Here is a 14,126-nt window from a genome sequence, read left to right on the forward strand (position 1 = left end):
CTTTTAATACTTTTGTTTTAAAAAAATGTTGTGGCGGTTAATATCTACAATATTTGTAAACAACACGATTGAAAATTTTAACAAGAAATTCAAAGCCCGTTCGAATCATCCGAACTTCTCCCAAATGAGAGAAAACCAAACAATGAGAATGAATCATTTTTAGTGGAGACTATGAATTCAACTCAACCCATAGTTTTTTTTTCAACCCAAACAATCAATTGATTTATGACCATGAAACATAACGCAAAAGGTTTCGCTACCAATACATGAAAATGAGTCAACATGAACACTCAAACAACCACCACTGTCAATCCCTTAAAGTCACGTTACAGATCTTGATGACATATCAATAGACATGTTAATATCTAATGAGTGGGTGTCTATATTGTCCCGAGTGAAAGATTGCATGATGAAATATTAAAGATAAAGACTGAAATATACTCAATAAAGTATATATCAGTATTTGACTGAAAAACAATTGAAAGTGTTTTAGCTTTTTTGAAAAGTACATTTATATAGTAATAGATGCATATAAAATATAACGATGAATTGATAGCATCAACTAATTTTACATGATGGTATTTAAGATGACAAGTGACCTAATGTCACTTTAAGAGGATAAATACTTAATTAATAAATAAGATAAAGTATTGATATTAAACATTGTAAAATATTATATGCATCACAATAATCAAATCGTTTACCTGAATATTAATATTTTTATTTCACGAGGAGTTAAAGATAATTCTCGTGCAAGTTATTAAGTCATTGGCACTCATATCGTTGTGCATAAAAGTACTATTAATAGTATAAAATTTTGTGAATATTCTAGATATGTCTATGGCACTCTCTTAGAGGTTTTACTGTTGATTGATGAGATTCATTCTCTGGCTTTGGGTTTCTCTAATGTTTCATTTCAGTTCGTGCAAATATGATTGAGATTTAGCTGTCCATTCATTTGTTCGGCGGGTTTTCAGAAGTTCAATTTTTCTAGGCCTCTTTATTTTAAAGTGGTTAGCGAATCGTTGAAAGCATGATATTTTTCCTTTCTTTACCTTATTGGGGCGTGATAGAGATCGATCCATTTGGTTATTGCAGTTTCTTTATATATATATCTACGTAAAATTTTGATACCTTGTATTGTGACAATACATTTAACATCTTAAATTATCTAAATTTATTAATTTCAACATGTGGAGTTAGACAAAAAAAAACCTTATTTTGATTTACCTAAAATAAAAAAAAAAGTATTAATTTCAATTAATAAATATAAAGAGAGTTTAAAAATTGCATGCAAGACTTTTTGATCATATTACTTTGGGATATTTATAAATGGAAACTTAAAATTTAATTCCATTAGAAAAAGTAACTCCAAATTTATGAGAAGAAAAAGGCAAACATATTAGAAAATGTATCGATGTATTTTCAACATTTGATTTTCTAATATATTTTTCACTTTTTTTAATAAATATTTTTAAAAATAAAGTTAGATTAATCGATGTATTTAGTTATTTTTTTAAGGCATTTTAATTAAAGCGTGAGGAGGGGACAAAATCTCTGACTTTGATGTTGACAGTACAATCACTATACCAATTGAGTTATGCTCACGTCGACTTTATTTTATTAATTTGTTTCATTTAATAAAACATCGCAATAAATTTGAACCTTATACATTTTGATTAAGAGTGCACAATTCTCATCAATAAAAGCTATACTCACTTTGACAAACACAAAGACAATTTTCTTTGAGTCCTTCATAATTTCATAAATTTTAGTTTAATATTTATAGATTTGATTTGATATCAATTTAATCGTCATAATTATAAATTTGTTTATTTAGTCACTAAAGCTCACAAATTATTGTTAAACAATATGCATAAGACGAAGGTAGATGTAGCCAAATTGATCGAAGCAATAGATCCACTCATTGGTGCATCAAGTAAAAAGGTACTATGTACTCAATGTGACTGGGTGATAAGGACATGGACTAGTAAATATATTTCAACAAATCATACAACCAACTTGAAAAGAAAAACAATTACATCGTAATTGATAATTCAACCTTAAATTCTTCGCCCCATTCATTTAATTGTTGAAGTATAAAATAAATCAAAACAAAAATTCTAAAAATACAAGGTGATTTGAAATTAATTCTAACTTAAACTATATGGTAATTAAAACAAAAAAATTAATTGAAGGATGAAAGAAAAGAAAAATGAAAAAGGTTGCTTGTGTTGACTTGACTCTTTGACTGTGATGGAACAAATAGAAAAGATCCAACGGTGGAGATGTAAGGAGGAAAACTTGAGAACACCCTAACCTGATATTAGGAGTCCGAGGCTAAGGTTCGGAGTCCGAAGCTAAAGCGGCATTTTCCAAACGAGTTTGTTGAAAATAAATAAATAAATAATGTTAATTAAACATTATTTAATTTTCTTATTTACGGTTTTTCATCGCTTTATCTTCGGCTTTGATGTCCGAAGAGACCATTTTTTCTCACTCTTTTCTGCAGCACTTAACAAATCTTAAGAGAAAGAGAGAAGCAAATTTTCAGTGAGAGAAAGCTTGAAGGTACAGAGAAAGAGATAGATTAAGAGAGAGAGAGAGATTTAAGGACATTGGGAACTGCTATGGATTTTGAAGAAGCTTGAAGAAGAAGAACAGCAACAAAAACAATTTCAGCTCAAACGAGAGAGAGGGAGAGAGAAGAGAGACATACATACAAGAAAGTTCCAAGGCCTTCAATTGGGTCATTAAGATACTCTTCCAAGAACAGAATTCCTCAGCGCCAAAGCTTTTGTGTTGTTATAATTCTATTGCTCAGATCACACCTCCCCAGCTCGTCACTGTACTTCTTACCTCGCTTTGCCTTGTGGGTTTTTAGTTTTTTTTAACGAATCTTGCTTACTGGGTGGTTAACAATTAAGCTAATTGTGAAGAATATGTGGTTCCTCTTTGAAATTAGTGAATGAATAATTCTATGTTGTTGGTGGTTTTTGATTTTGTTGACTTATTTGGGGGTTTGTGATGTTCGTCAGTGGAGCAACGCAGCAATTTTAGGGTTCTGAGTTAAATTTTTGGGTGTTGGGTTTGAAGCAATTGGGATTTGTTTGTTTAATTTATAGTCCACGGGAATTCTTTTCAATTCATGATTTGTTTTCGTGCTCTTCATGTTAACTTAGATATTTTTGGTTGTACTTATGAAGTTTCGTTAATCATGTGGTTTTTGTATGTAATTGTCACACTATGGTTGTTTGCCCTCTCTTATTTAGGATTTTCTGTGACTTTAAAACGCTGAGCTTTTGTAATTTTAAGTTCTCTTTCACTCAAGCTTCAAATGGGTTCAGGGCGCTGCTCAAATGAAAATGGACTTTCTGTCCTGTCCGGGTCGAGTTTTTTACTTGTGTGTTCATTTGATTATAACCTTATAATGATTTTCCCTGTACTTTCTGGGTATTAGGACTGCTATGCATTTGGTGGCTGTAGCTTTAAGCATTAATGGTCATGGAAGTAGAAGACAGTAACAGGACTCCCGATTATATAAATTAGATAAGAGGTGGCTTCAACTGCATGTATTGAATGGCGATCTGTTTATGTTTATTTGAGATCATTATGCTAGAAAACCGCACGTGATCATCCAAGTTTCAATGCGAAAAAACTGTAACATTACTCTGAAAGGTATACCAATGTTCTCTACCTTGCTATCGATCGTTCTAATAGTATAAACCTTTGTTGTTATTCTTGTCTTTACTGCTTACCCACCCAATGTTGATGCTGGGCTAGTTTAGCATATTTGAAACAACCATATGTTGTTGTTTTGACTACCAAGAGTTTTGATTTGCAGATTCTGTGGAAGGATACCTGAGAAACAATTCGACTGTGTCATTAGGCAGAAACTTCGCACCACTGGCTTCAAGACCTGGTTTCTGCAGTGATACCTTGGATGGCCAACCACTGAATACGAATGGCTATATGTTTGGAGGGCAAAATTTCCAAACAGAGCACTCTCCACAAGCATTCTTGGGTGAAAATACTGGCTATGATCCACATTTCTTGATGCTGAGAGGCTTGTCTGTCCTAAAATCACATCAAGAATATGCACCAGTAGACAGTCCAACCCTGACGACTAATTCTGAGAGGTCTGAAATTACCGAAGTGTCAACTGACTTCAACTTTCTTGGAGGATCGCAGCAACTTGTGAGGGGTCAGCAACAATTAGATACTTCTCAACTTCATTCAATGCAGCAGTCTACATACAATGATATGCAGTTACTGCAGCAGCAGATGATGTTCAAGCAGGTGCAAGATATTCATAGGCAGCAGCAACTACAGCAATTTGATGATGCAAGGCAGCAGGGTTCTCAAAATCAGATCTCTGCTTTCACTAGACAGGCTCAATATCCGTCCTATATTAATGGAACTTCTATCCCCGATTCGTCAGAAATGTTCATGAACAGGGCACATCTAGGTGCATCTTCTGCAGCGCAAGGAGTTTATAACCAACTAATGTTTTCTCACGAGAAAGGGCAATCTTTTCATTCACCAGTGTTGGTTCCCCAGCAGCTTGATGAATCTAATTATAGAACCCCTATCTCCAGTGGGCGGGGTAGCATGGGTCAATATTCTCAGATACAGGGGATTGATCGTGATTCTTGCAGTTTGTTGACAAAGGCTGGTGGTCAATTCTTGAAGCCTACTATGCAGCCTGTCTTCAGTAGCTCCTCTGTTGGTAATTTAAATACTGTTTCTGCAGGCCATTTTGGCTTGCCCCAAATGGGCAGATCCAAACAAGGCTTTCAAGCAAAAAGTTTATTTGACCAAATTCCAAATCAAGGTTTAGATGCCGGAATGAGATCAGATATCATCCCGCAAAGGACTTCCTTGCAAGCAAATGGATCGTTTGCTGAATTTCAAGGTGGGCAAAGTGGAGCTGGTTGGCTTGGTTCAACGCAGCAAAAAGTCACTCAACTGGATGCATCTCAGTATTTTGTTCCCTTGGATCCGATTGAACAAAAAATTTTATATAATATGGATCACAATATGTGGGATACTTCTTTGGGAAAATGTACAAATGTCAGCAATGGAGGTTTTGAAAATAACCTAGTACATTCAGATTTCTCAGATGCATTTCCTTCTATTCAGAGTGGGAGCTGGAGTGCTCTCATGCAGTCAGCTGTAGCAGAGGCTTCTAGTAGTGATACTGGGATACAGGAGGAATGGAGTGGATTAACTTTTCAGAATACTGAACTGTCAACTGAAAATCAGCATTCAAACATAGTGGATAGTAAAAAGGAGCAATCGGCTTGGTATGAGAACAGCTTGCACAGTGCATCTTCTTTAAGTTCAAGGCCATATGCAAACTTCAACGATTCTGGTATGAGTTCTAGCTTTCCTGGGTTTCAGCAGTCAGGCATCCAACCATCTCTTGAGCAAACAGAGCATCTTTGTCCAGAAGATTCTCATGAACTAAATCAAAATTCTTCTGAAAAAGTTGTTGGCTGGCTAGACAATAAGAGTGCACAAAAGAGAATTGGTGGCCAATCTCAAAATGTTCAACCACACGAGCATTTAAACAAGAGCTTGGCAAGTCAGTTGTATGAGCAACCTGAATATGACAGACCACCTCAGCAGATAGCAACATCTCATGACAATGTTGATCAATCACATGGAAAACCACAAGGTAAGATTAATCATTTGCTAGTGTTTGATCGAAATATAGTTGCATCGATTAATTATTGCCCATGCCATTGTCTTGCAGGACGAGCCAATGAAGTCTCACACAATCAAAGGGATTATAGTGATTTTAGGCACCTTGAAAATATGAAGCATGTGAACACATCCATGAACAGCGAGGAGAACGACATCATGAGGAAGAATAATAGTCAGATAAGTGATGATCCTACTGTTCTACAAAATACTTTTGACAAAGCAGGTGACTCATTTATTGACAAGCTTCAGCAGAAAAGTAACTACCATGACCAGTATATGTCGAAACAATTAAGCTCTCAAGGGCAGGGACATTTTCAACAGTCATATCTTTATGATGCTTCTTCCAATGATGTGAACTCGGGGAAGGTGATTTGTTATTCCATTCAGTATTTCAGTTATGTTATTAAACCTTCCAAATGTTGTGTGTAAATATTTATTCTTACAAGGCAGTTTACTGGTTTCCAGAGAAATTTAAAACCTTCAGATGGTACTCCAAGGGGCAATCTGGATGCCTCTACCAACTTCTTCAAATCAACGGGCTCAAATGGCCGAACTCCTTACAACCAAACAAGGTAGTTATGCAATTAAAGACTGTTAAATTCACCAGGGAGGTTGAGTCATGGAGCCAAACCTTTTTATTTAATCTATATGTTGTTGGTCTCTTCACTATTGGTGTTGATCAAGTCTCATCATTCTTTCATACTTTCATTTATTTTAAATATGTTCTCATAACTTTCTATCCATAAACTTTTGCAGTGAAAATGTGAATGGCCATCTTCAAAATGTCGACCAGTCTAAGGAAAATAGTGCCATCTCCCATTATAGCCCTATTGGTTCTAGTCCCTTATCTATGATGGCTGAGGCAGAGTTTCCAAATCCCTCTATTTCTCAACATCCCAATCAGTCCCCATCTCAAGGGTTTCCTATGAGATTGCTTCATCCATCTCAACTGCCATTTTTAAATAAGATCTCTTCATCTCAAGGTCTACTTCAGTTATCAAGCACTCTGGATACAAGACCGGTAAATTCTGGCTTTGTAGAGAAAAATCAAACTCCGTTAGCATCCTCGTCTCCTATTCAGTCTATGCCTCCTTCACAAAATGTGCATTGGGATGAAAAATCGCATTGTTTGGGGGAGGCAGAAGCTGCTACATCATTATTCCTGCCCCCTCATTTTGTATCAGATGAAAATCAAGGGCAATTTGCTTCTGGTGCACCTGCAGTACATTTGTCTCCACACGCTTCATTGTCAAGTGCTGCTTCTAGATATCGACAATATGGCCTGTCTTCCTCTCAAGATACATCTCGACCCACCAACAGCAATATAAGTGGAAAACAATATCTGGGTTTTGAGGCCCTGCCTATCTCTCAGCCTTTGTCCACATCAAGATTAGGCCAACAGGGTGGATTGTTGGCAAGACAGCAAAATGTTTGGTTAAATAACATATTCCAGCAAAATAATGCATATACAGAAGGTAACAAGATTGGTTCATTAAACAATACTCTTGAGGCAACTTCACTGGTTCCACAGGGAATCAATGATCAAACTTCCCAAAAATGTGGACTCCAATCACTGGACTCTGACATGATTCCTACAAATTCACAGGATTATGACCATAAGGATGAGATACCACAGCAGAGGACTAAATCTGATGTATATAATAATGGGGTGGCAAGGAAGATAGCTCATACAAATGCTTTTTCCTCTGGCTTATTATCGGCCAATCCACATCAGCAAGATTTTAATAGTGTAGAAATGGAGGGCAAAAATTTAGCTGCCTGTGAAGGAGATTTGGCATATGATAACTTTTCTAAATTGCCTCTCGTTGTTGGTCAACAATACGCTCTACCAAAAGTTAACCTAATGAAGAATGTGGAGACTGAGCCAAAGGGAGTTCAAGATGCTCAGCAGGTAATAATTATGTCAAAAGAGACTTCAACAAGAGAAGATGCAAAACAAGGTTTTGCATCCGAGATGAACTCATTGCCATCTGAAAATAGAAAAATGCTGAACCTGTTGGCAGGAGGAGCAAGAGAAGATTATAATGTGAAATCTTTGTCTGAGAATCCACCAAATGCATGTTCAATAGGTTTTACTTCAGATGGCCAAAGTGAGGCTGTGAGTGAATTTAATAGAAAAAATATGGAAGGTAACAATGAAGAAACTTCTCAGATCAGTTCACTGTCTGCATCTTCATGGTTTAAGTTCAAAAATGGGCAGCTGCACGCAAAACATCCTGGTGGACACTTCTCTCTCTTGAACCCTTCAGATAATTTATGCAAACAGTCATCTCTGGGTGGAATAGATTCTGCAGATGTTAATCTGAGTGGTAAAGTTTGGTCAACTGCTGCTACAACCACGGTGGCAACTGACTTAACAGTCCCTTATGGATTGCCTTCTACTGTCACTGCTGAAACTGGGGTCATTTTGAGACCTAAAAAGCGTAAACTTGACTCATCTGAGCTTCAACCATGGCATCTAGAAGTCCAAGGTTCTCAAAGAATTGTGAATATCAGGTATTTGACGGTATCTCTTTTTATTGTTTATTTAAGACCATGTGTTTGTGTTGCTGTTGTTAATGTCAGGAATATGTTGTTTGCAGAGTGGCAGAACAAGACTGGGCCCAAAACACAAACCGGCTGACAGAAAAAGTATTCCCATTAAAACTAAAAGATCAAAAACCTTGTTTAAAAATTTAAAATCTGAAATTGCTGACCCCCATTTTTCTGCATTAAATTTCAGATGGTAAATGAAGTTGAGATGATTGAAGATGTGATGCTTCGATCGAAGAGAAGGCTTATTGTGACAACACAGCTGTTGCAGCAGTTAGTTTGTCCTGCACCATCATCTATCCTCTCAGCAGATGCCTCTTCCTTCTATGATAGCGTGATATACTTTATCTTAAGAGCGTCATTAGGGGATACGTGCAGCCTGATATGTGGACAAACAAATGATTTTCATGTTTCCACTCTTGATAACAGAAATGTGTATGTGTCCTTTCCATACCTTTTTTTACTTTTGAGGAAGTGTCTTTTCCATACTTGTAGCTAGCAACTGTTTAAATTTTGATTCTCCATAGTGACAGCAGAAGTAGAATATCGTGTCATTTCTTAGCGCCTGCAGAAGAAACATTTTTCTAATGTTATTTTTATTTAGAAACAGAGTGTAATCTTATTCTTTTTCAGTGTATTACTTTGGATAAATTAGCTCTCGTGTGTTTTAATTAGTTTTTGTGCAGCATTTGTAACATCTTTCTGTGGATCATTTCAGAATTTCCGAGGATACTGTTAAATGTACTGATGATAAGTACATAGAGAAGACTGTGGAAAGATTCTACGGGAGAGCTGGGAGACTGGAAAATGACCTGCAAAGGTATGAAAAATACGATTCTTTTTCACAAATGTTTTTAGTTGTGTTTTCTATAATTATTCCAATTTGATTTTAGATGTAAGAGTAGTAAATTAGAAATATGCAGTTTGCAACCTACAAAACATCATTTATAGTCTTCTGAGTTGTTCCATTTGGTGTGCAGATTGGACAGGACAGCTTCCATTGTGGACTTGATGGTTGAATGTCAAGATTTGGAACGATTTTCTGTGATTAATCGTTTTGCAAAGTTTCACATACGTCAAGCAGAACTCTCTGGAAATGCTTCTTCAAATGGATTAGTTACATTGGCACCAAAATCATGTCCCCAAAGATATGTCACTGTACACCCCATTCCTAATCATCTTCCAGAGGGTGTACAATGCCTTTCACTGTAGTAATTAGTTAATTGGTCTCTTCACAGCTAATTCCCTAGTCATCTACATACAAACCATATCCTGCCCCTGCTTTTTGTCTATGATCTCTGGCATTGACATGATGTAGCGTTGTAGAAGAAAGAGGATACAACAATAGATTCATATCTTGGAAGCTTTGATAATTGGAGGCCTTTCGTTCTTTTCTCGAATCGAGGCCAAACCACTGTTGTTTATTTTGATGAAGTACATAGTGGTATCATGTATCATGTAAATTTTCATGAATTTCCCAGGTGAAACAAGTTATTCTGAAGCAAACTATTCAGAGAGGAATGATGTTGGGTATGGATATCGCATCTCGTTTTGATACATAAATTAGAGAAACTAGCCTGCCAATTTATATTGGTAAGCCTATTAGTCATGTTGTTGTAGTTTTTCTTTTCCTTCCACTTTGCCACCTTCTTTAGGTTTATTATTTCCATAAAGTTGGGGAAATCAGCATGGAAGTTGGCATCTAGAAGACCAAGCGAATAAAATATTCAAAAAGGTAAAAGTTATGGTTTTAATTTTAAAAGCTTCCTGAAATTTCCCCCACAAACTCGCTATAGTCTAAGAACTCACTGTCTTTGTATTTTTCTTTTTCATTGGTCACGTGTAAGCTTGTGTCCACTTCGCCAGCACTTGTTCATTTATTGGGAAACACAGATATTAACTGTTTCCCAAGTGCCAAAAGGGAACACATTTAATGAGGGAATAAAGGACAAGAAGATATTCTTCTTGCATACCTTAATATATTATTGTCATTATTATTATTTTTATTATTTGTAAAGTTTCCTTTATGTTATAAAGATTCTTTGATTTATTAGTTGGTTGATTGAAAGCAGCTAATTATGTCAATGTCAGTATCTGATTCAACTCATGATTGGGAAGATGATGTGATATCATTTTCAAAGACAGTCAGAGGGAATAATAGGATTGATGAAACAAAACCAAATCCAAATCCAAAACCAAAGTCCAATCCTAATCTTTTCTGCATAAATATTATAATAAATGTTCTTTCCTTCCAGTTGTGTGGGGGCTGTTTGTTTGTTTGTACGAGGAACCTTACTCACCATTGCCGACAAAGTTAGTGGATGGATTTTCTTCAATTTATTTTCTTTCATTGTTCAAGATTCCTTTTAGACTAATTTTTTTTTTCATTCTTTGGAGTTGGAACTGTTCTTCTTCAGGCCAACTTAGACAACTTGAAAACTGTTCTCTGCCAGCAATTGATCTGACTTTGCTGCCTTATGATCCTGCCTCTTCAGTGACTGTTGGTTTGGTACTAATGACTTTCTCATGCCTTTTTTCTGTCTCTTTAAGATCTGATTTTCTTTCAAAAGTTTCTTCAACCAAAACTGGTTTAGAGAAATTAAAAGCTTGTGCTTCTAAAAGTAGTCTGGTTTTGCCTAAAGACTAGTGAAAAGTGGATTTCTTGTTACCTTATAAGTAGCTTTGTATTTATTTTCTTTCATTTCCTACATTTCAAGAGTCTTAAACATTAATAATTATGGGTTTATGAGTAATTGAGCCACATGGATGTGGCTAATCTCACTAGTAATGTTATTTGCCCATAACATCGGTTAAAATTTTGTATGATAAGCCATTTGGTTTTTAAAATCGTGTTTGTTTTCTTGCTATTGTGAAATCGACAAATAATGAAAACGAAAAAACAAAAACGTTTCAGAATTTTGTCAAAATAAACATAGTTCAACTAGTATAATGCTTTAATACTCAAAAAAAAAAAATCTCACGGTAACGTTTCTAAAAATATCAAGAGAGATAAGTTTGTTATTAGCTACATCTTGTGTTCTGTTCCTTGAAGCGTTAGATAACATATTTAGTGTATTTCAACCGTTGTATCTTATTTTAATTAAACATTTAAATTTTTTTGTTCAAATTTCAAATTACACAAGCAAGTTCTAAAAACACTTTTTCTCTTTTTATTAAAAGAAAGAGCTTCTTTCATTTTATTTTAATTTTTGATTCTTAGTTTGACATTTGAAGTGCATAAAAAAACAAAGAAACTGTAGATAGTGTTTATAAAGCTAACTTTTTCTAAAACAAAATGGTTATTTTATTCTACTTGTTCTAACTTTGGATTATAGGCAAAGTGCTAAGGTACTATCAACAAATGTTGAAAGCTTAAACATGAGATAGGACTCCATACCCCATTCATCGTCTTTGTGAGTTCATCGTTGCGTTGCTCTTTCTAATTATTTGTTTATTTACAATGCATAAAAAGGTAAACGATTTAAACTTTTAATTTGACGTGTGAGTGAGATTTGGATCTTTATTATGAGTACCACTTCTATTTATTTATTGCTTTTTATGTTATGTTGTATACAATTTTAATATAGTTTTCAAAATAAAAATCTAAAAACTTTCAAAAACTAAATTTTGATTTTGGGAATTGGGTAAGAACTCTGAATCATATATAAGAAATATGAAAAGTAAGACTAAGCATTTTGAGAAAACAAATACAATTTTTTATAAAATGATTATTAGATGAGACCAATGTGTGAAATATCGGATGGAAATTTTGAGAAATTTTATGAAAATTGTTATAATTAGTTAATGAAGTTTTGGTTGTGACTCGATTATATTATAATCAACAATTAGTCATCATTTCTATAAAGTAAGACAACAGTTAGATGTATATTGTAAATATAAAAAAGGGGAAAAAAGCTTTGGATGGTAGAAGAAGTGTTTTTTTATAAAAAAAAATAATAAAAAAGTACACAAACTATTTACACTTCACCGAAACAAACCACTAGAAACAAAAAATCATTATACTTTTTTCTATAATGTATAGATATTTTGTCAATTTTGTCAATTTTTGATCATTTTTATTAAAAAAAAAAAACTCACATCAATTCAATTTTGAAATTATCTATCTCGATAAGGTGAGCACTAACGTGAAATAACTATTAGCAATAAAGAAAATTCAGGTTCCAGTCTCCATTTAAAGAAAACACAGTTCAATGATATTGACTCATTATTGCATTTCTAGTATAGCCCGACCAATCCAAATTACCTAATCCAAACCGTAAGGGTTGGGTTGAGTTAGGAAATTGGAAAACAACATGGGTTGGGTTATCGGGTTGTGCAAATTTTGGTCGGTTTAATCCAACCGACCCGGTAATAAATGCGATATACAATCGTTTATTTCCTTCGTATCATTTACTACACGATCGTGTATCGTTTCCAAAATATATATAAAAATTTAAGTTGAAAGACATTATGAAAATAATGAAAATTAAGTTCTTACACCTATATACAAATATAAAAATTTGAAAAACAATACAATTAAAAAAAAAAATGCTACTAGTCCAACCCGAAATTTTTTGAATCAATAGAATTCAACTTTTGCTGATTCGATTACTTTAGGTTATTTTTCTTCCAACCGACTTATGTAGAGCCCTGATATGTGCATTGTAGTAAATTAAGTATACATGTCTAAGTTAAAATAAGAGTCTTAAACTTGATAATATTTTTTTTTTCAATTTTTAAATTTTTTTTTCATATTACTTGCTTTTTTAAAACTATTACTTTTATGTTTTCGAATTCAACGTTTGATCCCTTATTTTAATTTTTCTATAGGCTTAGTTTAAATATTTGATAGTAATAAAAATATGTTTTTCATAGTAATAAAAATATTTGATGGTGAAAGTATATGTTATAGATTTCTCAAAAAAAAAAAAAAAAAAAAAAAGCAAGTATGTAAGAATGTGATTTTTTTTATTTACCAAAATCACTTTATTTACCCTATTTTCATTATTTTTCTTTTCCGTTTTATACTCGAAAATTTTGTAAAATATAATGTGGTTTTTTGAATTTATATTTAATAATTTATAATTTGATAACCCATCACTAAAAAGATCCGTTTGGAATGACTTAAGAAAAAATAAATAATTTTTCAAGAAACTCATTTTGTTTAAACTTATTTTTGTAAAAATTGTTTAAAATACACTTAAAAGTACATTAAAAAAAAGAATAATTTTGAGTAGTTTCCAAACACTCTAATTTTTCAACTAATTTATTTTTTAAATGATATGTTTGAAAATATAATCCAAACATCTCCCTCTCTCGTAAATCTCTTTCACAAGCTTTTCTTCTCTTTACCCAAGATGCATTCTTTCTCTACCACTGAAATGAGTTCTTTAGTTACCTCATTTGGGGTTGACACTGATTCTTATGGAGCAATCATTTTTATCACTTCCTGCCTGCAATGGCTTTGTGTTTGTTTCTTCAAACTTCCACTACCTCCATTCCCTGAATCATGTGCTGTCGAATGAACGTACAAGCTCTTCTCACCTAAATACAACAAAACAACTTCACTTCAACTTTCACTAAACTAAGCTTCCTTCCTAAACTTAAAAGTTCTTGAAGTAAGGTTAGGTTTTGGGTTTACAGAAATCGACAACAGAATGAGTTCATGTTCTCCACTTTCTTCTTGATTTCCCAACGACTAACAACAAGCCCATTTCTTTTAAATCCAATTCCAACTCTCCAAATCTCAGTAATATGTACTTCATGTTCCAAAAATGGTCTCCCACATAAGGCCAACAAATAAATGGCAACCCACTACTGACTCCTTCTATTACAGAATTCCACCCACAAGAATGGCCTCTCTG

The 14,126-nt window shown here is 34.0% G+C and overlaps 1 protein-coding gene across 2 annotated transcripts; it reads left to right on the plus strand.

Annotated features, from left to right (window-relative positions):
- Positions 1–2,456: 2,456 nt before the first annotated feature.
- Positions 2,457–9,871, plus strand: LOC103498528 (uncharacterized). Of its 2 annotated transcripts, none has more exons than XM_008461156.3 (10): positions 2,457–2,872; positions 3,461–3,678; positions 3,845–5,680; positions 5,759–6,075; positions 6,175–6,281; positions 6,466–8,226; positions 8,313–8,361; positions 8,453–8,697; positions 8,981–9,082; positions 9,243–9,871. In XM_008461156.3, the coding sequence occupies exons 2-10, from the start codon at positions 3,648–3,650 to the stop codon at positions 9,472–9,474; spliced, it is 4,680 nt and encodes a 1,559-aa protein (XP_008459378.1). In that variant the 5' UTR covers positions 2,457–2,872; positions 3,461–3,647; the 3' UTR covers positions 9,475–9,871. The 2 variants fall into 2 exon arrangements, with proteins under 2 accessions (XP_008459378.1, XP_008459379.1); XM_008461157.3 differs by having other exon boundaries at positions 2,457–2,848.
- Positions 9,872–14,126: the final 4,255 nt, after the last annotated feature.

The sequence above is a fragment of the Cucumis melo genome, chromosome 9, assembly GCF_025177605.1.
Source record: "Cucumis melo cultivar AY chromosome 9, USDA_Cmelo_AY_1.0, whole genome shotgun sequence".
In the NCBI taxonomy this organism is placed as follows: domain Eukaryota; kingdom Viridiplantae; phylum Streptophyta; class Magnoliopsida; order Cucurbitales; family Cucurbitaceae; genus Cucumis; species Cucumis melo.